The sequence below is a fragment of the Lycorma delicatula genome, chromosome 12, assembly GCF_047948215.1.
Source record: "Lycorma delicatula isolate Av1 chromosome 12, ASM4794821v1, whole genome shotgun sequence".
Lineage (NCBI taxonomy): Eukaryota > Metazoa > Arthropoda > Insecta > Hemiptera > Fulgoridae > Lycorma > Lycorma delicatula.
In genome coordinates this window covers 60,534,130-60,561,923 of record NC_134466.1, presented here as the reverse complement: position 1 = coordinate 60,561,923, position 27,794 = coordinate 60,534,130, and the positions used below count along the sequence as shown (strand labels likewise).

At 33.9% G+C, this 27,794-nt stretch overlaps 1 protein-coding gene across 1 annotated transcript; it reads right to left on the bottom strand.

The window, feature by feature from the left end:
- Nucleotides 1-720: 720 nt before the first annotated feature.
- Nucleotides 721-20,860, bottom strand: LOC142332768 (uncharacterized). Its single transcript, XM_075379384.1, has 5 exons — nt 20,803-20,860; nt 16,832-16,984; nt 12,447-12,596; nt 2,779-3,300; nt 721-2,649 (listed from the first exon to the last, which is right to left on the bottom strand). The coding sequence occupies exons 2-5, from the start codon at nt 16,979-16,981 to the stop codon at nt 1,795-1,797; spliced, it is 1,677 nt and encodes a 558-aa protein (XP_075235499.1). The 5' UTR covers nt 16,982-16,984; nt 20,803-20,860; the 3' UTR covers nt 721-1,794.
- Between the last annotated feature and the right edge of the window lie 6,934 nt (nt 20,861-27,794).

Here is a 27,794-nt window from a genome sequence, read left to right as displayed (position 1 = left end):
TCATGGTCAGAGGTCTAAGATCTGCATAATTTAAGCATGTTAACAATCTCAAGTGGTCGATTTAAATAATATTTCCGAATTAATAGTAATTTCATTTTATTTATATTTTTATATGTATGTCAACATACTCATAAATATTGTATGAACACTCATAATTTAATTTACATATTTGTATTTCACACTTATATTATACATTGTATATAACGTATTTGTAATTTCTAATCGTGTTATTACTTGTAATATATTGGCGGTAATTTCATTTACATTGTTGAAAAAATATACCATTATATAATACATGCACTTGCAATTATAACATTATAATTGTAATATTTCATTTTAAAGTAAATAAATTATCATATGATTTTTGACGGGAGGCAGTGTATTATCTGATGATAACTTGTTATATAATCTTTTAAAATTTTTTTCTTTATTTAAAATTATATCTGAATTTTTTTTTAAAAATAATATAATAAATTATCAAGATAATAAAATAAAAAACAACTTTAATTAAATAAATTATCAACATAATTTATCGCGGTTGTAAGTAACTTAACATCAGACTAGACATTAGATTAATCTAATTATAACAAAAATACAGGAGTTATGAAAACAGTAACCCAATATTAGTACACCGAATAAATAAATTGTTTATATTGTATATATAAATAAATATGTTTTTATATTCATAATTTTGCAATAATGGTAGAGGATAATGTTTAATCGATACATTTTTTCTACAATTAATAAATATATTAATATAATTATCTGTGTTATCAACATACTGAATACTTGGAATATTAGCAACAACTGAATAATCTTTGTTTTTGAACTGGCTGTGCAACAGCCAAAAGATTGTTCAGTCGTTTTTGTTTTGGGAATTCTGATGTCCAAGATGCTGCTAGCAGTGGATGACCAAAACAGAGAAAGTGAATGATATTTTGGCTAAGTCTAAGCATGCAAACCTACATGACATTGCTAGTGACCTAATACCCATCACCAAACATTGTTAAACCATCGGAGAAAGCTAGCTACAAAACAAGCTAGACGTTTGGGTGGCACATGATCTGACAAACTATGATAGATTCAGGCATGTACTGTCGACAATTAGCTCGTTTGGTGCAATCATGCAAAGCTAGGTGCGAGCAATACAAAAGAAGCAACCTAAATTGGTCAACAGAAAGGATGCCATACACCACGCCAGACTGCCAAAATGCATACTGCCAGACTGCATACATCTTTAACGACCAGTCAGCAACTAAGATAACTTGACTGAGAGGTTTGATGCATTCATTAAATAGCCTAGACCTAGCACAATCAGCATATCATTGTTTCAATCTATGCAACAACTCCCTGAACGGTGTTAAATTAGTTTTAAAGAAGGCCTGTGAAAACCGTGTGTTTTATGAACAGAAACCACAGACGTTTATAGCTCAGGGTATATGGTGTTGATGGAAAAATGGCAGAAAGTAATCGAAAAAAATTGTGCACGTGGTCTCAAAATGTTATTTTTCAATAGCAATACATGTATCCTCAATTTTGGCCTCCAAAGGCTCAATACTTTTTAGACAACCTGATATAAAGTAAATATTAATCATGTAAAATATAAGCTACTACAAAACTTTATTAATGAATTGTACATACATTACATAAATGATAAATGATTCTGAATGATCTTGTTTATAAATTAATTTGTTTTGAATAGTGTATACAATAATGTAAAAAAAAAGCAACAAACTACAAATAAAGAAAATTTATATCACTCTGTCAACTTAATTTGACTTGCATGTAAACTTTTTAGATAAAATTACATGCAACATTTTTCTCACCAGTATGAATAGCGATATGTGTTTTTAAAGTACTGCTTTGATTAAATGTTTTTTTACAAAAATTACAAGTGAATTTCTTCTCACCAGTATGAATAGCGAGATGTGTTTTTAAAGTACTGAGGCGAGAAAATGTTTTTTTACAAAAATTACAAGTGAATTTCTTCTCACCAGTATGAATAGCGAGATGTCTTTTTAAATTACAGCTTTGATTAAATGTTTTTTTACAAAAATTACAAGTGAATTTCTTCTCACCAGTATGAATAGCGAGATGTGTTTTTAAGTTACTGCTGTGATTAAATGTTTTTTTACAAAAATTACAAGTGAATTTTTTCTCACCAGTATGAATAGTGAGATGTCTTTTTAAACAACCGCTTTGATTAAATGTTTTTTTACAAAAATTACAAGTGTATTTCTTCTCACCAGTATGAATAGTGAGATGTGTTTTTAAAGTACTGAGGCGAGTAAATGTTTTTTTACAAAAATTACAAGTGTATTTCTTCTCACCAGTATGAATAGCGAGATGTGTTTTTAAGTTACTGCTGAGATTAAATGTTTTTTTACAAAAATTACAAGTGAATTTTTTCTCACCAGTATGAATAGTGAGATGTCTTTTTAAATTACTGATTTGATTAAATGTTTTTTTACAAAAATTACAAGTGTATTTTTTCTCACCAGTATGAATAGCGAGATGTGTTTGTAAATTACATTTTAGACGAAATGTTATCTTACAAAAATCACAAGTAAATTTCTTCTCACCAGTATGAATAGCGAGATGTCTTTTTAAACTACCGCTTTGATTAAATGTTTTTTTACAAAAATTACAAGTGAATTTCTTCTCACCAGTATGAATAGCGAGATGTATTTTTAAAGTACTGAGGTGAGTAAATGTTTTTTTACAAAAATTACAAGGGAATTTTTTCTCACCAGTATGGATAGAGATATGTGTTTTTAAATTACATTTTAGACGAAATGTTTTCTTACAAAAATCACAAGTGAATTTCTTCTCACCAGTATGAATAGCGAGATGTGTTTTTAAATTACATTTTAGACGAAATGTTTTCTTACAAAAATCACAAGTGAATTTCTTCTCACCAGTATGAATAGAGAGATGTGTCTTTAAATTACTGCTTTTGTAAGAAGTTTTTTTACAAAAATTACGTGTTAAGTTTTTTTTGACAACATGAATAGATAAGTGTGACTCTAAGGTACTTCTTCGAGTGAAAGACTCCTGACAAAAAGTACATCTGTGAATAGGATGATGAGAAGTTATGATTTTCATTTCTTCATCTGTTTTATTAGTAATTTGCAAGCATTTTTCTTTAAAAGCAAAACTGTTTAAATGATCATATTCTTTACCAACAACATTATCACATGTACAGTTATTTTTTATTTTATTGCAAACCACACATTTTGATGTCAGTAAAATACTTTCAGTACTTCTTTCCTCCACATCACCAATAGTTTTTTCATTATCCTAAAAAAATTACAATAATTTTTAATTAAAAAATCAATCACAAAACTTTGTTAATTTTAACAATTCCAACTACAAATTGACAACTTATACTCTAATAATAAATATCTCATCTTCATATTTAACCAAGCACAATATGTTTGTTTGTACGGAGCAAAAATAAAAATTTCTTTAGTAAATGCAGTTAAAAAATAATTAACAAAATGTAACATAATCCGTAAACTGTGTGCTACATAGTATAGAACTAAAACTAGTCTGACAACAGACAATTTTATAATGACAAATAAAAAAAAGAAAATTATAAAAAAAAAGAATTAAGAATTTAGCCAAGTTAATAATGAAAGAATAATATACTGAAGATCAAAAATATATAAATTTTTAATCAATTCTGATACACAAAAAATGGGTGACATAAGAAAAGCAATGTCAGCTGCAATGAAACTTAAAATAATTGTTTAGTATTTATCAACAGGAGTGAGCTACATGTTTCTTGAGAAATGTTTTGTTTCTAAATCACATATATTCAAATTCATACCAGAAGTATGTAATGCAATTTATAACCTACTGAGGCATAATTTATAAATTATTTCTTTTTTGATAAATTTTGGTTCCAGGTTTAAACTTAATTTCGTGACAGAATAGAAAAAAAAACTTATGATAATTGCTGAGCGTTTGGTAAAAATAAAAAACTTTACTTTTAGATGTCTTATTTAAAAATTTTAAACTGTTTTTCTGATTTCAAGAGAACACTACTATGAGTAATAAGATTTAGATCGTTTCAAACATAAAAAAATTAATTAACATGCAGCATTATCAATAAACATTTGGTGTTACCTACTGAACATCATTTCGATTCATCTGTGGATTTGTGTTTCCATCAACGCTGCAGTTCATTGTGTCAGGGTTTGGCAAAAAAATTCCTGCACAGTTTTGGCTAAACAACGTGATAAAATAGTACAACAGCAGCAAATTGGCATGTATTTAACACCTGATATGGAAATTTTATAAGAAATGATTTGGAGAACATTACTTGTTTATGAAGTTACTTATTTTTCTTCATCAGTCAATATCGACCAAATTTGTAGTAATGAAAGCATAAATAAATTCTATAAATTTCACTGCTAAGTTCCCTAAAATTGGTTAATAGGGCAAACCAATCACTGAATTGATGATTAAGTTTTATAGTAAATTTTTAAAGGACGAAGAATTTTTCTTAGTCTATAGCTCACACAAAGTCACAGACATTTCTTTGACAGCTATTTTGGTGATATGATTAGCATCTTTGTAGACAAAATATCTAGCAATATCACATTTTGTCAGTGTAAATTCATTGCTACCATCTAACCTGAAAATGTATCATTCTAAGCATGAGCTCTAACAGGGTGTTTATAAACCAGTGCATTCAAAAAGTAACTGCGCACCTATATAAACATGATTATAGGCTGAAGAAATTTTATTCTATGCACTATGAGTAATGCTTTCACAAAGGTTGGTATCCTGTATTGCGTGCAGTTAGCTTCCATGAGCCAATCACAATGTTGAGACAAGATGTGTCTTAACATAAGAAAATGTGATTCTTTGTTGTCACTGTTTGTTCATTGTCTTTGAATGACTGAGGCTGTCTTTCCATGTGCACACAGAACAGTGAAAAGTTCTCATTTAATCCATCTTCATAAGCATGGAGAGTATCAGACAGTGAAAGAATAGTATTTTATTAGACTTCCAGGTACACCGGTTCCTAATCGATATAGTGTAAGAACACTAATTGAAGACTTTTGGAAGATTGGATCAATAAAGATATATGAGTGAAGTGATAGACCATCAGTATTTGAAGAAAAAACTAAAACATATCAACTATATGAAGTAGTTTCAACAAACCTGTGCAAAGGTTAGCTCAACACAAAAAACAACTTCAACAAGGCAATTTATAAGAAGCTCCGTTTCATCCCATATAAAGCGATTCAAAATTTATTGTCCAGAGACTGTGGAAAGTGAATTCAATACTGGGAATGGTTTCAACAGTTTCTATAGAATATTTATGGACTGCCAACAATTAAAGCACAAATTTAATTGAAACTGCCATTTAAATATGAATTAAAATTTCTGTGAAAGGAAACTCTAAGAAGTTTCCCTTATTTTGTGAAAGCTGATGCGTTCTACAGCTTCAAAAAGTCAAATTTTGTTTTCCTTAAAAGTAGCGACATTTCAATACAATCCAATAATTTTCAGATTTATATTATGCAATTCCTATATTACGATACTGAATAGTCGTTTTATTATAATTACCGGTTATAATTCAATGTACATGAAAAAAAGATTCTAATCAATCAGTAATGAAAACCTTAGAGAAATGGCATAAAACCAGATCAAAAATTCTTAGGAACCCTCAGAAATCTCATAAATTTCACACTACAAACTACACATGAAGTATAGATCCTGGAAAAGTAGCCTCATGGCTCTTATCAAAGACCAATAGGATTGGCATAAAGAAGTATAATATTTCTTACATTTATTTATTTCTGTGTTTCATGGATGTTTCAACAGCAATAATGAAACAAACTGTCTGTTGGGAGGTAAACAATTTGTTATGGCTGTGACACATATACAGCACCATAAGAGATACATCGAAGTAGTTTTTTGTAAGGACAACAATTTTCATCAATAGCTGGATTCTGTGAATAGATTATATATTCACTTGCAAGAATCTATCAGCTGCATTTCAGTAGGTTTGTTGTGGGATGAACAACACTATATTTTGGGACTACGAAGAAAGAACCAAGAAACCTTTTATAAAACCTGGCACGGAATGTTTATTCTTTTTCAAAAGCCATGAGTTTTCAAAAGTGACTTATAACTAGTATCATGACAGCTACAATCCTCCACATACTGTTTTCATCATTCTTTTTAATCAAAGTATCTAATGTTAAACAAGAATTGCCACATATTATTTACGCCATTAAATAGTAAATGAAAATATCTTACTTGTCTAAATGTTGTCAGATCTTAGAAAAACGGCAAATGATATCACTGTTGACACTACAAAGAGAATCACATCGGATGCGGCCCCTCAAAGGCTTGTTGTTACTCGGTGTCCGATTATGAATGCACTGGATAACAGGGTGCCTGCACCCTAGGTTACTGAGTTTATTAAGGACGGCCTAAGAAGGCCTTCAGGAACACACAGGTAGGAACTCTGGATCGGAGACACAGGGCCCTAAATATGGTTGCAGTTATCGACATAAATGCTCTGGCAGAAAGTAAGGTAATGGATTCCCTGGCCACCAGGCACCCGCAGGTGGCCTGGCTCCTTAGTAAGTCTCCCATTAGGGCTGGAAATGTAGTGCTGGCTATGTTGGAGGTAAGACGTGTTGGGAGACACAGAAACAGATGAAACATCGGTCTCCAACATGTTTCATACTGCATGTGTTGATTCTGATGATGGAAGTGACCTTGAGTTGGGCCTAGTACATGTATTCGCCAGAATCAAGAAGAACTGTTGACCTTGGGCCTCTCCAGGCAGACATCAACTTGCAGGATACTGCCGTATATGCGTGCAAGATTTTAGGGTGTGAGTGTAGGTCGACTGGCTATAGATGTCACATAATCGCTCTGACTGGAAGTCTCCCTTCTGCTTGGAGGCGAGATGAACCAGTAGAGGAAAAAAGGGGAGAATGATCAAAGTAAAGTCTGCGGCTACCTATGCAGACCGGATTAAGTAGGTCAGGAAAGACATTATGATGCCGCCGACTTCTGTGATTCCTTCTGTAAGGAAGGCAGACGACAGAATGGAAATTAAAGTTAAGGTGGATAGAGAAGTCTGGCACTCTAAGGCAAAATCTGATTTCAATCTTAAAGGTTGGGTCTATCATTAAGAAAACGAGGATGGCCGTTCTCCGGATTCATGATTTGGAGAAAGGCATCCAACAGGGTGAGAATTTCAAGGCGCTGGTTGCGGTCACTGGGTAGGTATTGTCAGATCATCTATGGATAGGCAGTCAGGCTGGGAAATGGGGAGACCGGCGTGGCGGCATCCGGCGACCATCGTCGCAGCTGTTGCTCTGCAGAGATGGGTCAATATTGGGCTGAGAGAGTCTCTTACAGAGTGGAAATACATCGAGCTCCCACAACAGTGATATAGATGCCTGGAGACTTGCCACCTTGCGAGGAACTGTGAGGACACAGACAGGGTGGCTTGATGTTTCAACTGTGTTGGAGAGGGGTACAGGACAGATAGCACTGCATGCCCTAAAAAGAAGAAGGACAACAAAGAAAACTAGGAGAGGGTCCAACATCATTCTGGAGAGATACTGGTGTTCTTGATTTTTTGAGATGTGGTTTGTTGTCGTCCTGCACTGCTGGCGGGAGATTTTAACGACTGGTCGGCCTCCTGGGTTTCAACGAAAACCAACGCCCGTGGCACCACCCTGAACGATGCGGTGGCGGCGCTTGAGTTAGTTTGTCTAATAACTGCGAGGGGACATACAGCCTCAGGAGAGGAGAGTCAGGATCTGTGGTGGACCTCACATTTGCTACACCTGATCTAGCTAGCAGGGTTCCGAAGTGGAAGGTATGGGAAGTATTCACGGCTAGTGATCAATGGGCTGTTATTACGGTGATTGCGGAGATTGATATGTGACGAGTACGATGATCTGCGACAATGAGCTGGAGTACCAGAAATAAGGATGCAGAGGCATTTGCTGGGGTGATCGATCTTCGGGGAGTTGTTTGACTCCCGAAAGCCGAGGAGAAGATGGCCTGTCTTGTTGAGTCCCTCACTAACGCCTGTAATGGGACACTCCGCCACAAGCTGTGTATTGGTGGGCGGAAGAAGTGCCATTGGGACAAGAGAAGGCTTGGGCGCCTGGTGTCCCTAAGAGAAGTGTATAATGCGTATTACAAGGAAACACTTCATCATATAGGCCTCTGGCTATGATCGATGCACTGGCTAAATTTTTCGAGCGAATGCTGGTGCGAAGACTGGCTGGGGCTGAGGACGGCCTCTCTGCAAGCCAGTTTGTGTTCCGCTGGGGTAGGTCAATCCCTTGATGCTGTCTCTGCTGTTAGCCAGATGGCGAACAGCATTATTCGAGAGCGTGGGGAACAGGCCGCAAGAAGGATGTGTGTGTGTGTTCTAGTAACTGTCGATGTGCAGAATGCTTTTAATAGCATTACACACGCTGCTATTCTCTGTGCCTTGGTAGAACTCAGTACCGAATTATCTTATTGGCCGATGCAGTCTTATTTGTCTGGTTGCAGACTGATCTACGAGGTGGAGGGGAAACTAATAGAGGATGCTCTAAAAAGGGGCGGGTCCCTCAGGGCTCGGTACATGGACCGACCCTATGGAATATTGCATATGATAAGGTATTCCACTTCCCAATGCTGCCAGGTCACCCTGATGGGGTTAGCTGACGACCTCGTGATTGTGGTTGATGCGGCTATGAAGAGAGAGGCGACTGGAAAAGTTACCATCGTATATGGTATCATTAAAGACTGGATGAGCGGGGTTGAACTGCGGATGTCTTCGGAGAAAACAGAGGTCGTGGCTATAACTGTGGCCAAGAGGTTGATCCTTACACTGGAAGGACAGCGAGTTGAATCTAGCCCGGCGTTGGGCGTCTGGATAGATTTTGCCCGGTACATTTTGGAACACATGCTAAGGAAGTTTAGAACACAATTACTAATTTCCCTAGAGCAGTGTTGAAGGACTTGAATAGCTAGGATGAAACACACAGAGTGAGGTGATGGAAGGCACGGGGACAGACAGGCCCCCAGCTGAGTGCCTAGGGAGCTTCCTGAGCTTGTAGGGTTCTCCTGGGTGCGATGAGGTTGGGGGGGGACTCCACCTCTGGGTCCACCTGTGGGCACCCAGGAGTGTTGGTTTAGTCAGTAGTACGTGCAGATAAACATACACACGTTGTACTCCAATACTTGTACTTTAATATAAAAATTATTCCAAAACGATCATTTTCTTCACTGTAAGCAAAATCATGTTGAACACTGTACAATATTCATTAAATTCGGCACATCAATGTACCGAATTTAATGTGGGGACGATAGACTTTGGCTTGGTGTTCTCAGCTAGTCTGTGAACTGAAAACTCTTTTTTGCAAAACGTCTAGTTTTTCTTTAAAACAGAAAAAATTGTTTTTCTCCAACTTTGAATGCTATTTTGAAAATGATTTTGAAGAACAAGAGGTTGGAAAAGTAGTTCATTCATTTCTACAGGTTTTCCTATTTTTCACATGTCTTACCTAATGGAAGTTAATTTTGGCCCTTAAAATTTAATTTGATTGACCTAATATTGTGGGTGGATATGGGCTGGGCAAAATGAATGAAAGGGACTGAGTTATTGAGTTTTGCGTGAAGAAAAATTTAGTAATTGCCAACACCCAGTTTAATAATTATAATAGAAGAATATACTATTAGAAAAAGCCTCCAGGCTGTTTCCACGAGTGATCAGATACTGCAAGCTATCAGATAGATTATATCATTGTTAAGCAAAGAATACTATTAACAGGAAGTGCAAACTAACGAAAGAAGACTGGATTAAAGAAAAATGTTCAGAAGTAGAAAGAGAACTGATAATTGTGGTAAAATAGATGAGCATACAGAAAAGTTAAGGAAAATTTTGTGGTACATAAATTAAAATCTAATAGTTTGTTAAACAAAGATGAAAGGAAAAGTCAATAGGTGGGTGGAATAAATATATTGAAGAGTTATATAGAGGAAATGAATTAGAAAATGGTGATAACAAGGAAGAAGAGGAAGTCAAAGAGGATGAACGGGGAGATCTGAATTTAAGAGAGCATTAAAAGATATGAATCGCAGAAAGGCTCCTGGGATAGCCGGAATACCTGCAGAATTACTGTGCAGTGCAGGTGAGGAAGCAAATAGATAGATCATAAAAACGTGTGTGATATTTATGAAAAAGAGGAAGTTCCGTCAGATTTCAAAAAGAGTGTTATTGTCATGACACCAAAGAAACCACAAGCACATAAATGTGAAGAATACAGACCAATTAGCTTAACTACTCACACATCAAAAATCATAAATAGAATTCTATATAGAAGTGAGAGGAGAGTGGAAGAATGTGTTACGAGAAGACCAAGACGTCTCAGGAGGTTTTCAGAAAATTTCAGGAAAACTATAGGGACAAGGGAGAGAAGCAATTTTAGCACTCAGATTAATAATAGAAAAAAGATTAAAGAAAAACAAACCAATGTACTCTGCATTTGTAGATTTAGAAAATACATTTGATAACTTAGTCTGAAATAAAATGAACAGCATTTTAAAACATTTAGGATTCAAGTTTAGAGATAGAAAATTATTTGATAACATTTATACAGGAAAACCAAACTGCAATATTATTAATCGAAGAGCATAAGAAAGAAGGAGTAGTAAATACAAGTCAGACAAGGATGTTCCCTATCCCTGTTACCTTATAATTTTTGTATAGAACCAGCAGTTAATGATGTTAAAGAACAATTTAGATCTAGAGTAACAGTGCAAGGTGAAAAGATAATGATGCTACGATTTTCTGATATAGTAATTCCAGCTATAGTTATTCTAGGGAACAAGAAAACGACTTTTGGTTAGAGATTTTACAATCATCAACTGAGCTTCAAATAATGTGCAGGCAGGAACGGTTTTCGTAATGAACAAGAAATTTTGGGGTACATAAATTAAAATCTAATAATATGTTAAACAAAAATGGTACACCGATTTACAGTATGAAAGGAAAAGTCGATAGGTGAGTGGAATATATTGAAGAATTATACAGAAGAGATGAAATCGAAAATGGTGTTTTAGAGGAAGAAGAGAAAGTCGAAGAGGATGAAAGGGGATAAACAATCTGAATTTAAGAGCGCATTAAAAGATCTGAATGACAGAAAGGCTCCTGGAATAGACTGAATAACTGCAGAATTACTGCGCATGCAGGTGAGGAAGAAATGGATAATTATACAAGCTGGTGTGTAATATTTACAAAAAACGGGAAGTTCCGTCAGACTTCAAAAAGAGTGTTATAGTCAGGATACCTAAGAAAGCAGGAGCAGATAAATGTGAATTATACAGAGCAATTAGCTTAACTACTCATGTATCAAAAATCTTAACTAGAATTCTGTATAGAAGAATTGAAAGAAGAATAGAAGTATTAGGAAAGGATCAATTTGGTTTCAGGTAAAGTATAGGGACAAGGGAAACAATTTTAGAGCTCAGATTAATAGTAGAAGGAAGATTAAAGAAAAACAAACCAACATACTTGGAATTTATATACCTGGAAAAGACATTCGATAACGTACACTGGAATAAAATGTTCAGCATTTAAATAAATTAGGGTTCAAATACAGAGATACAAGTTTAATTGCTAACATTTATAGGAACCAAACAGCAACAGTAATAATTGAAGAACATAAGAAAAAAACCGTAATAAAAAAGGGAGTCCGACAAGGATGTTCCTTAGCCTTAAGAAAAAAGATATAACACATCCTTTATGGCATGCAAAAAATAGTTCAACATTGTGGACATCAATTAAAAAATGAATAACACTGAATTGTAATAACACCGGTCTATCTGAATCCGGTCTATTTTCTTCTACACTTCTTTTATGTTTTTGTATCTATCAACCTATTAAAACTATTATTTAAGGGGAAAAAGTCTGTAGTTCTCAGCCTGAAAGCAATGAAAAAGCCTCATAACTTTAACATGGCCTGCATTCATTCATTTATTGCGATGCTATACACAATCCAAGAGCCCAAAAACATCTATATTTGCTGTTTTACTATCTTTGTACAATTTAAACAATTTTGAATCTGGGTATAAAATGAATATTGTTTAGGCAGCTTTGTTTATACCATGAGGCATCTCTCACTGTATTTTTTTTGTTATGTACTGTTGTAAAAAATGTTTACCTACCATAAAGTGTTAGGGGCAATCTGTTCATCATAGCTATTTACCTCCCAATACTCCATATAATATATTGTTTATGTTATAAATAAAATATCTCATGTCAGACAAGAATGCTACATGATATGTGGGCCATAAACACTACATAAAAGTATCCTGATGAATAGAAAAATTGAGAATTCTTACAACAACTAGATCTTATAATTATAACATAAACCAAGAGAAAATAGAAAATAGCTTACATGTTTAAATATTGTCGGCTCATCATCTGTCTTTGCAAGAGGTACAAACAAATAGTCTTTTTGCTCTGTTTCATGCATGTTTTCTTTTTTAACGAGCAAGGATAATGGATCTTCTTCCAAAAATGAATTACCAGTCTGTCCATCAATATTCTGCAAAAAATATAAAGTAATAATAATATTGTTTTATAATAGTGGGACTTAAAATAAGTGTGGTTAATTAAATATTACTGAAATGTAACATCTGATAAAGTCAAGAGCATGGAGCTAACTATAAGGGCAGAGCTACCATCCTTTCGTCAAAACATTTTTATACTCATCAAGAACGCATCAAGATGTCGTAGCATGTGAACTGTGATTTTTCTACTTTTTTTATTGTAAATTATTAAAATGTACTTTTCAATAGAAAATACTGCGAGTGTGAGGTGCGTTCAGTTATCAGGATTTTACTGGCAAAAAACCTCAAAGCAATTGAAATTCATCAGTAACTTTGTAAGGTGTATGGAGATGGAATAATGAGTAACAGTGGAGTGAGGCAGTGGTACATTCAGTTTAAAAATGCTCACACCAATGTTCATGATAAGAACCGCAGTGGTCGGCCTAGCCTTTTGGCTGATAAAATAACAATTAAAATCAACTATAAAACTCATGAAAATCACTATTTTATGATTACGAAACTATTGCTCATTTCCCCCAAATTTCACGAAGTTTACTGCAAGAAGTTGTAACAGGGAAGCTTGGCTACCACAAGTTACGTGCAAGATGGGTGCCAAAAATCTTGAAAGACCAAACAAATTAGCTTCTTGCTGCATCGCTGAATTACCTCGAAGCCTACAGCGAGGATGGTAATCCACTGCTTCATCGTGTCGTAACAGAAAATGAGACATGGGTAAAGCATGTCAACTGTGAAACAAAAAGACAGCCCATAGAATGGGGTCACACTGGTTCTCCCAGAAAACCAGTAAAATGTTTTCAACCATTGACAGCCATAAAGATTATGGCAACTATGTTTTGGGCCGCTGAGGGAGTGCTTCCGTTGATTTCCTTGAAAATGGCAACACAATTAACTCAGAAAGATATTGTGAGACATTGATAAATCTATGGAGAGCGATGCAAAACAAGCATCAGGAAAACTGAGCTCATAGTGATGTTTATTCACAACGCACATCCACACACGACTAATTGTACCAGATACCTCTTGGATGGTTTTCGAGGGGTGGTGTTTGATCACCCACAGTACAGTCTGGATCTGGCACTGGGCGATTACCACATCTATCCAGCGATGAAGACCTGGCTCGCAATGCAACAAAGCGCTTTGAAAAAGATGCAAAGGAATTGCTTGTGCAATTGAGATGCACTTTAATTAAGTGCCTCAATTTAAATGGCTACTATGTAGAAAAACAGTTTAAGATTGAAGATTGTTCCTTTAAAATGTATATAATAAATTTTTTTTTTACTTGGTTGGTTTTTTATTTCAAAACGTAAGTTACTTTCTGGACAGCCCTCCTATAATGTCAAAGATAATTTAAGACATGTTATGGATCAAAGTGTGTTCCAAAGCAGCAGCCTGTGTCAGTTATATATGGAAATGAGTTACTATAAAAATAGTCTATGTTTGTAACAAACACCACATGAAAACCAGAGGCAAAATGATCAATGAGTTTCTAAATCTCAAAAAATACACATGATTGGGCAATACCAGTAGAGGTCATTGCTTTTTATTACCTAAAAAGATACAATTTTTGGCAAAAGAAACATATTCACTGGGTATATAGACTTTGATGTTTCCTCATCATTGATAGTGAATGTTTTTCCTCCTTGAGAGTAACAAACAAATGAAAATCCAAGTCAAGACAGGACTATAGGAAGGATGTGTTAGTATTTCCCGACCCATCTTTCCAATGGTTTCTTGGGTCAGCTATGCGGTGTGACGTCGAGCATTGTCGTGTACCAATATTCGCCTTTTCTTTGAGATCTGCGATGTTTTCTCTCATTGTTGGCTTTACATTTTTCATCAGCGTGTCTGAGTATTGTACTGTTTATTGTACGCTTATTTTGCAAATAATCACATAAGACGGCTTGCGCATGCCAAAAGACGGTCAATATGACTTTTCCCACTGATGCTTGCATTTTGAATTTCTTTTGGACAAGTGAGCTGATATGCTTCCATTCCATGCTTTGTTTTTTAGACTCTGGTACAAAATTGTGAACCCAAGTTTCATTACACGTTAAAATCTTGTTTAGAAAAAAATCACCTTCCCTTTCATAACGTTTTTTTCAAATCAGCACACACTTTGAGTCTTGTTTCCTTGTTGCGTTAACTTCTTCAGGACCCACCTTGCACTTGTTTTGCTGTACATGAGCTTGTTACTGAAAACATTATGAACTGTGCCAACACTTACTGTAACTTTTTTTCTATTTGTTCGACTGTAATATGCCAGTCTTCACGAAAAATGTCATCAATGCAGGTTTCAAGTGAAGGAATTGACAATTCAACTGGCCGGCCAGGACATTGCTCTTCAGTCATTGAGGTTCGACCAGTTTTTAACTGTTCTACCCACTTACAAAAGTATCCGCGGTTCATACAACTTTCACCATACTGTAAAATTATTCAAGAAAAAACTTACACCTTCTGAATGCATAAAACAGATCACTGAACATTCTTTAACTAATGTGGAAACTTTAAGTGAGCACACCATTGTTAAATGCAACTTTCAGGTTATAAACAAAATGATTTTTATCCATCACCTGTTCTCAGATCATCCCAGTGATGCCAACCTTAAGTCATGAAAATACAAAACTCCTCCTACAAACTGTTCCACTTCTACATCAATTTATCTCTTTACTTATTGAATATCCCCCGTATTTCGCTTTCAGAATCATGCTGAATATCTGTCTGTTGTTCATGACCAATTTCCTGTTTGCTAACAGGGCGAGTCTGACTATGTAGCAGATAAGATTCCATTATTTCATAAAAAAATACATAAGGTTTACTTAACTCCTAGCTCCTCAAATATGATTAATGATTAAATGGGATATTTTAGAAATTACCATATTATTATTTTTAAATATATTAATATACTTAAAACATGGAAATAATGCACACTTATCTCACTCTGTAGAAACTGTAAACATAATCTTAATCACTAACAAACACCATCTAACAGAATAGATTTCATATATTGGTTACTAAGGGTGTCAAAAGATGACAGCACGTGAAAGGAATGTATATATGTATTCCTACTGTGCTACAGGGGTGTTCATAATCATACATCACAGTCTGGATTATCTGCTATTCTTAACTTAACTCTCAACCTATTAACATCTATACAATTATTCAAGGGGAAAAAGTCCGTACTATTTCCAAAGTAAAGGAAGGGAAAAAGCCTCATAAGTTTAAAAGGGCCTCCACCATTCATTATTACAATGGTGATCCAGAAAGTAACTTACATTTGAGCCTATCAAGGAGATGTTAGGGATAGAGCCATCTTCTTGGCGTCAAAACATTTCTACACTTAGTATGCATCAAGGTGTAACTTTTGGGCAAGATAAGTGCCAAAAATCTAAGGCAGCAGATTTCTACTGAGAAGGATTTGGAAAGCTCATGCGTTGTTATAATAAAAGCCTCAATTTAAATGGCGACTACGTAGAAAAATAGTTAGATTGTCCCTTTCAAATAGATAACATTTCTTTTTTTTTTCATTTGGTTGGTATTTTATTAAAGAACATAAGCTACTTCCTGAACTGCCCTCGTGGTTTGCAAGTGGCATCATTCAGTATATGATCAGACTTGATAGCAATGGAATACAAAGATATTATAGGCATTGGCATTTATAAATCGATCTACAAAAAAATGTTTCCACCTAAGCACAATCTAAATGGTTTTGTATAAGACAATGCCACTGCTGAAAACATATCAACGTTGTTTGAAAAGAAAAATACAGAGACCTAGAATGAGGATTATCAAAAACTATAATAAACCATTTAGTAACTGAATGTGCTCCACAAAACCAAAGATAGTTTTGTACTCTTTTCGTAAACAATGTTGGATCTGGGTATAGAATAAATAACATTTAGGGAGCTTTGTTTATACCATGAGGCATCAGCACATTGTATTTCCATTGTTAAATACTGTTATCAAAATGTTTATCTACTATATAGTGTTAGGGGCAATCTGTTTATCATAACTATTTCTCTCCCTATACTCCATTACTAACTGTCTTTTATACTATAAATCAAAATATCTTGTGTCTGACACAATTACTAAACGATATGGGTGCCGTAAACAGTAAATAAATGAATCCTGATGAATAAAAAGTTGTAAATTCATATAATAACTAGGTCTTACATTTATAACTTAAACCAACATAAAAGACAAAATAGCTTACTTGTTTAAATACTGTCTGTCCATCATCACTTGTCTTGGAAAGAGTTACAAACAAATATTTTTTTTGCTCTGTTTCATGCGTGTTTTCTATTTTAATAGGCAAGGAAAATGGAACTTCTTCCAAAACTGAATTACCAGGTTGTGCATCCATACTCTGCAAGAAAATATACGGTAATAATATTTTATTATAATAGTGGAACTTAAAATAAGTGCGGTTAATGAAATATTACTGAAATGTAACATCTGACAAAGTCAAGAGCTTGGAGGTAACAATGAGGGCGGTCCAAAAAGTAACTTACGTTTGCGTCTAGCATGGAGATTATGGGGATAGAGCTCCCATTGGTGTCAAAACCTTTCTACACTTAGTATGCACCAAGTTGTCATAGCCTTGTGGACTATGACTTTCCTACAGTATTTGTTGTGAATTATTGAAAAGTGCACTACAGCAGAAACTCCCACAAGTTGTGAAGTGTGTTCAGTGATTAGGTATTTACTGGCAAAAAACCTCAAACCAGTTAAAATTCATCGGCAACTTTATGAGGTGTACAGAGATGGAATAATGAGTGATGGTGGAATGAGGCAGTGGTGCATTCAGTTTAAAAATCGCCGCTCCAATATTTATCAAGAAGGCCGATCTCAGTGGTTGGCCGAGTCTTGTGACTGATGAACGGACAATGATAATCAACGATAAAATTTGTGAAAATCGCCGCATTTTGATTACGGAACTCTCCCTTCATTTTCCCCAAATTTCACAAAAATCTACTGCAAGCAATTGTATTGGGGAAGCTTGCTTATCACAAGTTTTGGGCTAGATAGGTGCCAAAAATCTAAGGGGGCAGATTTCTACAGAGAAGGATTTGTAAAACTTGTGCATCGTTATGATAAGTGCCTCAATTTAAATGGCGAATACATAGAAAAAAATATAATATTATCCCTTTGAAATAGATAATAACATTTCTTTTATTTTATTTGGTTGGTTTTTTATTAAAGAACATAAGCTACTTCCTGAACTGCCCTCGTAGTTTGCAACTCGCATCATTCAGTATATGATCAGACTTGATAACACTGGAACACTATATTGTAGGCATTGGCATTTATGAATCGATCAACAAAAAAAATGTTTCCACCTAAGCACAATCTAAATGGTTTTGTATAAGACAATGTCACTGCTGGAAACATAAAGAAACACATCAATGCTGTTTGAAAACAAAAATGCAGAGACCTACAATGAGGATTATCAAAAACTATAATAAACCATATAGTAACTGAACATGCTCCACAAAAGCAAGGATAGTTTTGTACTGTTTTCATAAACAATGTTGGATCTGGGTATAGAATAAATAACATTTAGGCAGCTTTGTTTATACCATAAAGCATCAGCAAACTGTATTTTCTTTGTTACATACTGTTATCAAAATGTTTATCTACCATAAAGTGTTAGGGGCAATCTGTTCATCATAACTATTTCTCTCCCTATACTCCATTAATAACTGTTTTTTATACTATAAATCGAAATATCTTGTGTCTGACATAATTACTTAACGATATGGGTGCCATAAACAGTAAATAAATGTATCCTGATGAATAAGAAGTTGAGAATTCATACAATAACTAGGTCTTATATTTATAACTTAAACCAACATAAAAGACAAAATAGCTTACTTGTTTAAATACTGTCTGTCCATCATCACTTGTCTTCGAAAGAGTTACAAACAAATATTCTTTTTGCTCTGTTTCATGCGTGTTTTCTATTTTAATAGGCAAGGAAAATGGAACTTCTTCCAAAACTGAATTACCAGTTTGTGCATCCATACTCTGCAAAAAAATATACGGTAATAATATTTTATTATGATAGTGGAACTTAAAATAAGTGCTGTTAATGAAATATTACTGAAATATAACATCTGACAAAGTCAAGAGCTTGGAGGTAACAATGAGGGCGGTCCAAAAAGTAACTTACGTTTGCGTCTAGCATGGAGATTATGGGGATAGAGCTCCCATTGGTGTCAAAACCTTTCTACACTTAGTATGCACCAAGTTGTCATAGCCTTGTGGACTATGACTTTCCTACTGTATTTGTTGTGAATTATTGAAAAGTGCACTTCAGCAAAAAATCCCACAAGTTGTGAAGTGTGTTCAGTGATTAGGTTTTTACTGGCAATAAACCTCAAACCAGTTAAAATTCATCGGCAACTTTATGAGATGTTCACAGATGGAATAATGAGTGATGGTGGAATGAGGCAGTGGTGCATTCAGTTTAAAAATCGCCTCACCAATATTTATCAAGAAGGCCGATCTCAGTGGTTGGCCGAGTCTTGTGACTGATGAACGGACAATGATTATCAACGATAAAATTCGTGAAAATCGCCGCATTTTGATTACGGAACTCTCGCATCAATTTCCCCAAATTTCACAAAAATCTACTGCAAGCAATTGTATTGGGGAAGCTTGCTTATCACAAGTTTTGGGCAAGATAGGTGCCAAAAATCTAAGGGGGCAGATTTCTACACAGAAGGATTTGTAAAACTCGTGCATCGTTATGATAAGTGCAATTTAAATAGTGACTATATAGAAAAATTTTAAGATTGTCCCTTTCAAATAGATAACTATTTTTTTTTTATTAAATAAAGTAAGCTACTTCCTGAACTGCCCTCGAAGTTTGCAACTGGCATCATTCAGTATATAATCAGACTTGATAGTACTGGAACACACCTATATTGTAGTTATTGGCATTTAGCTATCAACCAATAGAAAAATGTTTGCACCTAAACGCAATCTAAATGGTTTTGTATAAAATAATGTCACTGCTGGAAACATATATAAACAATCAGTCTTGTTTGAAAATAATTATGCAGTGACCTACAATGAAGATTATCAAAAAGTATAATAAACCTTCTTGTAACTGAACATGTTTCATCAAACCAAGGATAGTTTTGTACAGTTTTTGTAAACAACGTTGAATCTGGGTCTAGAAAGAATAATGTTTAGGCAGCTTTGTTTACAACATGAGGCTCACTGTACTTTCTTTGTTATGTACTGTCATCAAAATGTTTATCTACGTTAAAATGTTAAGAACAATCTGTTTATCATAGCTATTTATCTCCCTACACTTCGTTAATAACTTTTTTTTATATTATAAACCAAAATATCTCATATCAGACATGAATGCTAAACCATATAAGGGCCATAAACAGTAAATAAATATATTATGATGAATAAAAAATTGAGAATTCTTACAATATTAATAATAATAATAATAATCTTATATTTATAATTTACATCAACATAAAATAGAAAATAGCTTACTTGTTTAAATATTGTTTCTTCATCATCTGTCTTGGCAGGAGGTACAAACAAATATTCTGTCTGCTCTGTTTCATGCACGTTTTCTTTTTTAACAGGCAAGGATAATGGATCTTCTTCCAAAAATGAATTACAAGTTTGTGCATCCATACTCTGCAAAAAAATATATGATAATAATATTTTATTATAATACTGGAACCTAAAATAACGTGGTTAATTAAACCACGTGGTTTAAATAATAATAATAAAAATACTAATATTAAATAATAGTTAAATAGTGTAGTTAATGATAAATTACTGAAATGTAACATCTGATGAAGTGAAAAGCTTGGAGCTAACTATTATATCAAAGATAATTTATGACAATTTATTGATCAGTGTTCCAAAGCACCAACCTGAGTCGGTTACGTATAGAAATGATTTACTATAGAAATTACTATATTATTATTATTTGGTACATTAATATGCTTACAACACGTAAATAATAAATACTTCTTTCACTCTGGTAAACCTGTAGGCATAATCTTAACCGCTAGCAAACAATCGCGGGATAAGCAATACTAATATTAGTCCTATTACTATACATTTAATTTTAGGTTTCTATTATTATTACCACGTTATTATTTTTATTATATATTTTTTGAATTTTATTTATATAAATATACTTACGGGACGTAAATAATATACAATTTTTTCACTCTGTAAAAACTTTAAACACAATCTTACACGCTGACATACAACCAAGGGAATAGCTCGACTAAAATTAGTCGTACGTGCTAGTCGACTATTAAAATTAATCGATTATTTTAACAACATTCAAATGTGTATTAGTCGACCAATTTTTGAAAATTGGTAGTTGTCAACTACTTTACATTCTTATAATATTATTTACAACAATATAAAAAATTCAATCTATTAAATTGCTTTTACATAGAATTATAGATTAGTCGTTGGTCGAAAACATTAATCGCTATAGTTATGAACATTACTGCTTAAGCAAGAATGTACTTAGTAGCTTATTAATAAAAGTGGCTTTCAACATTCCATGCCACCATAATTTCAACATAACTAATTTCATTTATTAAACAGAGAATAATACCTACCACACTTACAGAAACAATACAATTATTCGTTGTTTAATAAATTAAGTCAGGCTGGTAAGAGAGTTGTAACAAATTTTTCTATTTTTTGCATAGAATGCTTAAACATTGTTTATTATCTATTATTGTATATCTATTGTCTATTACATATATTTAAAATGTATTTTTTAAACAAAATTCTAAATAAATAACAGATTTTGATAATAGAAATGTAATGTCTTACTTCTTTTGATATCAATATCATTTGTTAAAAACTGTTTTATTTATATTACCGAAATTTTTGTTTTTGAGGGGAAGAAATGATACCTGCAAGACTTTTGGGACTCCAAAATTATTTAATTATTGATTTCAGGTTTATTTACGATTCGTCACAATGTTGGAATCTTACCTTTTTAACACGCAGTCAAACTTGAAATTCTCAGGTGTCCTCACTTGATTGTATTCCTGTACACAAAGTACAACATATAGGATTTAAAAATCTTATGTTCTGACTGTCAGAGCTTCCGGTGTCACATCTGTGCCTAATCTGCCTGTTACCTAATCGCAGTAGCTCATCTCCGGGTTTGGTAATCTCCTAACCCCCCAAGAATATTACTTGTGGGGGACAGTCAAGAATGTAGTGTACAGTAAAAAGCCAGTACCTAGTGGAACTACACAATGAAATTAAAATGGCTTGGGAATCAATTCCTGTGTCTGTAAATAAAGTCTTACAAAATCAAATCAGAATTAAACTCTCACCTGATTATTTTGCTAAAGAGATTTTTTTAAATGTATTTATTTGTTTTTCTATCTTAACTTTTTGCTCTTAATACATAATGTGAATTACTTTCACTGATAACTGGCAAAGAAACTTACTTGAATTTTCTGCTTAATTTTCTCCTAAACAGTAAGTCTTTTGAGAGTAAAACTCTCTGTAGCCAGAATTTTACTCCCTTTTCCGAGTAAGTTATCTAATTTGTGAGGAGTTTTTGAAATTGGTGCAAAGATTTAGTTGTAGTAAAGTTTTTTTAAATTTAAAGCTTTTCAAAAAACTTAATTTAGTTTTAAAATTTTTTGTTTTATTCGAGTGCGACAGGAAAACCTTTAGTAACATGTGATGGTGGGAGGGGTCTCCATTTAATATTTTTATATTCTTTTTAACTACAGTACTGCTGCACCGAGTTTCATAAAAATTTTAGTTAATTTCTGTTCCGCGACAGTTGTATCTACAGGCTAAACAATATCCATACTTGTTTCCAAGCCGATATTGAAAGTATTTTTTAAACTCAAACGAGATGTAAAATAAAACTGTTTGAATATTTTCAAATGTATGAATAAATTAAAATAATAAACTTAAAAATTATTGCACTTTTTATAAAATATGTCATTTATTTTAACGCAATTAATCGAAGGAAGGTGCAGTTAGGCACATCGCACCTACAATAACAGTGGCAGTGGCGTATTTGTTGACCCACCGTACCGTACACCTTTGGCACTTTAGATATTCACATGGGACCACCGGGTTGGTCTAGTGGTGAATGCGTCTTCCCAAATCAGCTGATTTGGAAGTCGAGAGTTCCAGCATTCAAGTCCTAGTAAAGCCAGTTATTTTTACACGGATTTGAATACTAGATCGTGGATACCGGTGTTCTTTGGTGGTTGAGTTTCAATTAACCACACATCTCAGGAAAGGTCGAACTGAGAATGTACAACACTACACTTCATTCACACTCCGGGACCGGGATCCTGCAGGATCCCGGTCCCTTAATTCGATTTCATGGGATGTAGTTAATTCTTCGTTCTTCTTTAGTCTGCCTTTCGTATTTCCAGTTGTAAATAATTACAGACCATAACCTTAGAAACATCTGCGATCCCCGAAAAGGCAGCACAAGGGAAAGTACAGGCCTCTTCAGTCGGGCAACTGTAATTGACATGAAACAAAAGAAAAGGAACAATTCCCTAACGCTGAGGGCGAGATGAATGAATTAATCAACTATGGATGAAATAAACACTTACGTTTACTCAGGGAATGCAGACAGCTTACAGACCGAAAATTGATTTTTTTTCAAGATTCTTGGTAAAGTATTGGGATCTTACCTACTAAATTCACCGTCAAACTTAAAATCCTCTAGTGTCCTCACTTAATGGTATCTCTGTACACCATCTACAATATAAAGGATTTACAAATTTTACATTCTGACTGTGGAGTCTTTTCGGTGTTTTCATTCGGTATCACATCCGTCCATTACCTAACCGCGATAGCGTGGCTCCCGGCCTGATAATCTCGTTCACCAAATCAAACAGAACGTATGTAAGAATCTCACATTCTGACTATTCCGGTGTCATGCTCGGGCCTACCGCCAAAAAGGGGCAGAACAGTCGATGGGAGGCCCTGGGCATAGTTTGGGATTATCCGATTTCTCATCTTGTCAATCACAGTGGTTCATCAAGGACATCGTGAGGCCTTACACCTTGTGGGGATAGGATCCTGTAGGCAGATATCTCTGAAATGCTATACTATAGTGCTCGAACACGGTGGCCTCTCGCAGAGTCTGCTATGTGTGAGAACAAATGTAACATTAGGTTTTTTTGGAATAGATTGGTCCATTTCTTTACAGATATGTTTGAATATAAAGAGATCAGCTTTGTTTGTTCTGTTTTCTTTTTTTTTGTAATTTTTGTTTAAATTGCCATATAGGCTTTAAGACTATACGAGTACATTTTTGTTTATAATACAATGGAAACTTGGATATTTTTCCCGTTATTAAGTCTTTCCTTTAGATTTCAGAGGTTTTTTTTTATTTTGGCTTTAATCGGCTGTAGTGTAATTTCCTTGTAAGTACTTGCAGTTCCCTTTTGCCTACACACAATTACTCCACGGTTTTCCCACTGCTGGTTAACATTTCTGGAATGTTGCCTGAGAACCTTGCCACAGCATTTTGGACATCTGTTGTTTTGGAATGGTGAAAAAATTCACATTATTATTAATAATATTATCTTATTTAAAAATTAATAATGTACTTGAAATGAAATAATTAAAAAAACTCAGTAAGATAAATAAATAAAGCTAAGTTTTATTAACTGAAACTTTATTTTTGAATTTTGATCGTGATGTATCAGTTCAGTTGTGTATGACTGTCATTTGTTCAGTGTGTATTCACATTTTTCGAGAAATATTTGAAATTAAACATAATTTTTTTATTAACATTTTACTGAATTCAAGATAAAAAATTATCAACTAAGTAAAATTAAAAATTATCGTTGGAGTGATTGAGTCGAGATAAACAGACAGTACTGCCAACTTATTTATTGGCAGCTAGAAAATTAACTGTTTTGTATAATTCATCACTTTACATAGTTTATTACAAAACTTGACTTCAAACATTCTGACTTAAAATAACGGATTAATTAAACGAAAATCATTCAGATTATTTTTAAAACATTCATACCTGTCCGACAAAGCAAGCATTATTTCAACTATCTTTCTACTTCAGGGTAGAAAAATTATGCATTTTGTACCGTAGCAATCCCTATATTTTTATATTCTATTTAAATAGCGCTTTCATAACTGATAATTTTTCGATACTGTACTAATCAAGTTCATAGATATGAATCTATTACGAGCACTATTCACGTCTAGAGGTTAATACTTCAGTTAATTTAATATTTTAATCGAACAGACCATCAGCTTCAATTAGGTATTACATGTATTGTCTATTTAACAAACTAAATTTTCAGGAATAACTTCGCCCTACAATTGAATAACTTTTGAACCTTATTTCTTCACTTAAAAAAAAATAATAATAATAAAGACCTTTCTGATACCAGTCTAATAAAAACCCTGCAGAATAATTAATTTTTATTTTTTAACGATATAATAAATGTAATAATGAAGACTCTTCTTTTATTTACTCTGATTTTAAACTAACACTCAACTAATTGAATTTTAAAATTATTCTTTCTTTTTCCTGTTTAGCCTCCGGTAACTACCGTTTAGATAATTTTTCAGAGGATGAATGAGGACGATATGTATGAGTGTAAATGAAGTGTACTGTTGTACTTTCTCAGTTCGACCATTCCTGAGATGTGTGGTTATTTGAAACCCAACCACCAAAGAACACCTGTATCCACGAGCTAGTATTCAAATCCGTGTAAAAATAACTGGCTTTACTAGGACTTGAACGCTGGAACTCTCGACTTCCAAATCACCTGATTTGGGAAGACGTGTTCACCATTAGACCAACCCGTGGGTTTTTTAAATTATTCTGGATTGTTGAAACTTTTTTTAGCATTGATTAACATTTCTTTAAGTCACTTCTCTAATTATCTAGAATGACAGGAACTTGAATTTAGAATAATAAATAAATATTGAATAAATTGAAAATTGTTGAATGAATAAGCTGGTTAAATTAATTACCAATTACTATCACACGTATCACTCTGGCACCTTCATCTATTAACATGTATAACATTTTTAATTAAATTATTACTCGGTAAAACAATTTCTATGTTGGTTTCATAGTAAATGTAGAACAGATCACGATTAGATTTTCATTAGAAAAAAATGTTATCCGTTTTAAAATGAAATAAATTATGTAGTCTCTACCTCCTGAAAGATTTTACAGTTCAGTATTTGTATTAGAATGTTGATATTATTACATGAAATAGATAATTTTGTAAGGCCATACATTAAATCAACAAGTCATTCCAAAGTATTTCAAGCAAAGGAACCGTTTTTAGCGAGATATAAATGAAAATGGGTTGCTAGTCATTGAAGCATTCATTGTACTCCCTTCTTCAGAGGGCGTCGCGCATCCTAACAGTAAGCCAAAATTCTATGGCAGAGGAATGTCGATTGGTTGTGAATTAACTAACATCCTTAGGCTGTTCTTTACTCTCGCCATTTTCTTCGACTTGCATCGGTCGAGTCCCGGTCACGGCTGGACCTGATTCGACTTCATGGGATGTAGTTAATTCTTCGTTCTTCTTTAGTCTGCCTTTCGTATTTCCAGTTGTAAATAATTACAGACTGTAACCTTAGAAACATTTGTGATCCCTGAAAAGGCAGCACAAGGGAAAGTACAGGCCTCTTCAGTCGGGCAACTGTAATTGACATGAAACAAAAGAAAAGGAACAATTCCCTAACGCTGAGGGCGAGATGAATGAATTAATCAACTATGGATGAAATAAACACTTAAGTTTACATAGTGAACGTGCAGACAGTTTACAGACCGAAAATTGATTTTTTTTCAAGATTCTTGGTAAAATTATTGGGTTCTTGCCTACTAAATTCACCGTCAAACTTGAAGTCCTCTGGTGTCCACACTTAATGGTATCTCTGTACACCATCTACACTGTAAAGGATTTACAAATTTTACATTCTGACTGTTTGAGTCTTTTGGTGTTTTCATTCGGTATCACATCCGTCCATTACCTAACCGTGATAGCGTGGCTCCCGGCCTGATAATCTCGTTCACCAAATCAAACAGAATATATTAATTAGTATGTAAATGTTTTGTAACGTCTTGAAGGATATTTTTTGGATTTTCTTTTTTGAGTTAGTAAGGGTTGCAGATGGCAATATTGAAACTTCGTTTTATACCCATTAGAGTTTCCAAAAATTATCAAAGACTGTCTTCCAATAAATGTTCAAAAATTTGTTGCAGTGGCTTGTATTTTTCCCGTCGACATAAAAAAGATTGATACAATTCTAACAGTCAGTGTTCGTACTTGTCTCACTTTGTCTCCGTTTTCTTATTTTTTCATATGAATCCCCACTCTTGCCAATCATTTTGGAAAAGGCTGTACAATTTATTTTTCAGGTGATGGATTTCATTTTTTGTTTTCTTTTTACAAAAACCAATATCTGGGTCACCAATAGTTAATCAATGCGATGAGATGTAATCAGTTGAGAAAGTTTAGCGATGGTGCAAACACGACTGTCATTCGAGACAAGAAAAAAAACATTGTTAACTGATATTGGACATATGAAAATATCTGTAACGTACGACGTATGATGACAATGGATATGGAAATACGGAACTGAACCGTCTACTTGACTTGAATCTTCAGGACTCAATGTCTGATGTCGACTATCATTAAGAGGACTGAGCGGACCGTTTCTTTCAAGGTACAGTTACTGGTCAGGCTTAATTGGAGATTCCGGACAAATAAATTTTACAATCCTTTAGGGCTTTGTTAAATGACGATTCATCTATAATTCAATAAGACGGTGCCCTACACGCTTTCATTCAGATGTGTGCGCCTACTTTGAGAACACTGTTCTGTGATGTTGGATTGGACAAAGAGACCCTGTCAAGAGAATATTTCTAAATCGGAACATATTCGTAAACGGTATCTGAAAAGGGAAGACTCTTTTATAACCTCTAACAAAAAAGAACCATTTGCTTTTACAAAGGACTTATGGATGCCACCGAAAACCGTCAATTCTCATCGAAGATAATGCTTGTACCAAAAACTAATCTTAACATTAATATAAATTTAAACGCGTTACCTTATTTACAAGGACAACAGAATCCTGATTATCAAAATAATAAAAATTCAAACGATAATAATAGCAAT

Bases quoted from the DNA above. Each gene is read 5' to 3' on its own strand.
- LOC142332768 (XM_075379384.1), bottom strand. From the start codon at position 16,981: ATGGATGCACAACCTGGTAATTCAGTTTTGGAAGAAGTTCCATTTTCC. The intron at 12,597-16,831 runs GTAAGCTATTTT...TATTTTTTGCAG, and splicing joins GACAGACAGTATTTAAACAA to AATATTGATGGACAGACTGG. The intron at 3,301-12,446 runs GTAAGCTATTTT...TAATTTTTTTAG, and splicing joins AGCCGACAATATTTAAACAT to GATAATGAAAAAACTATTGG.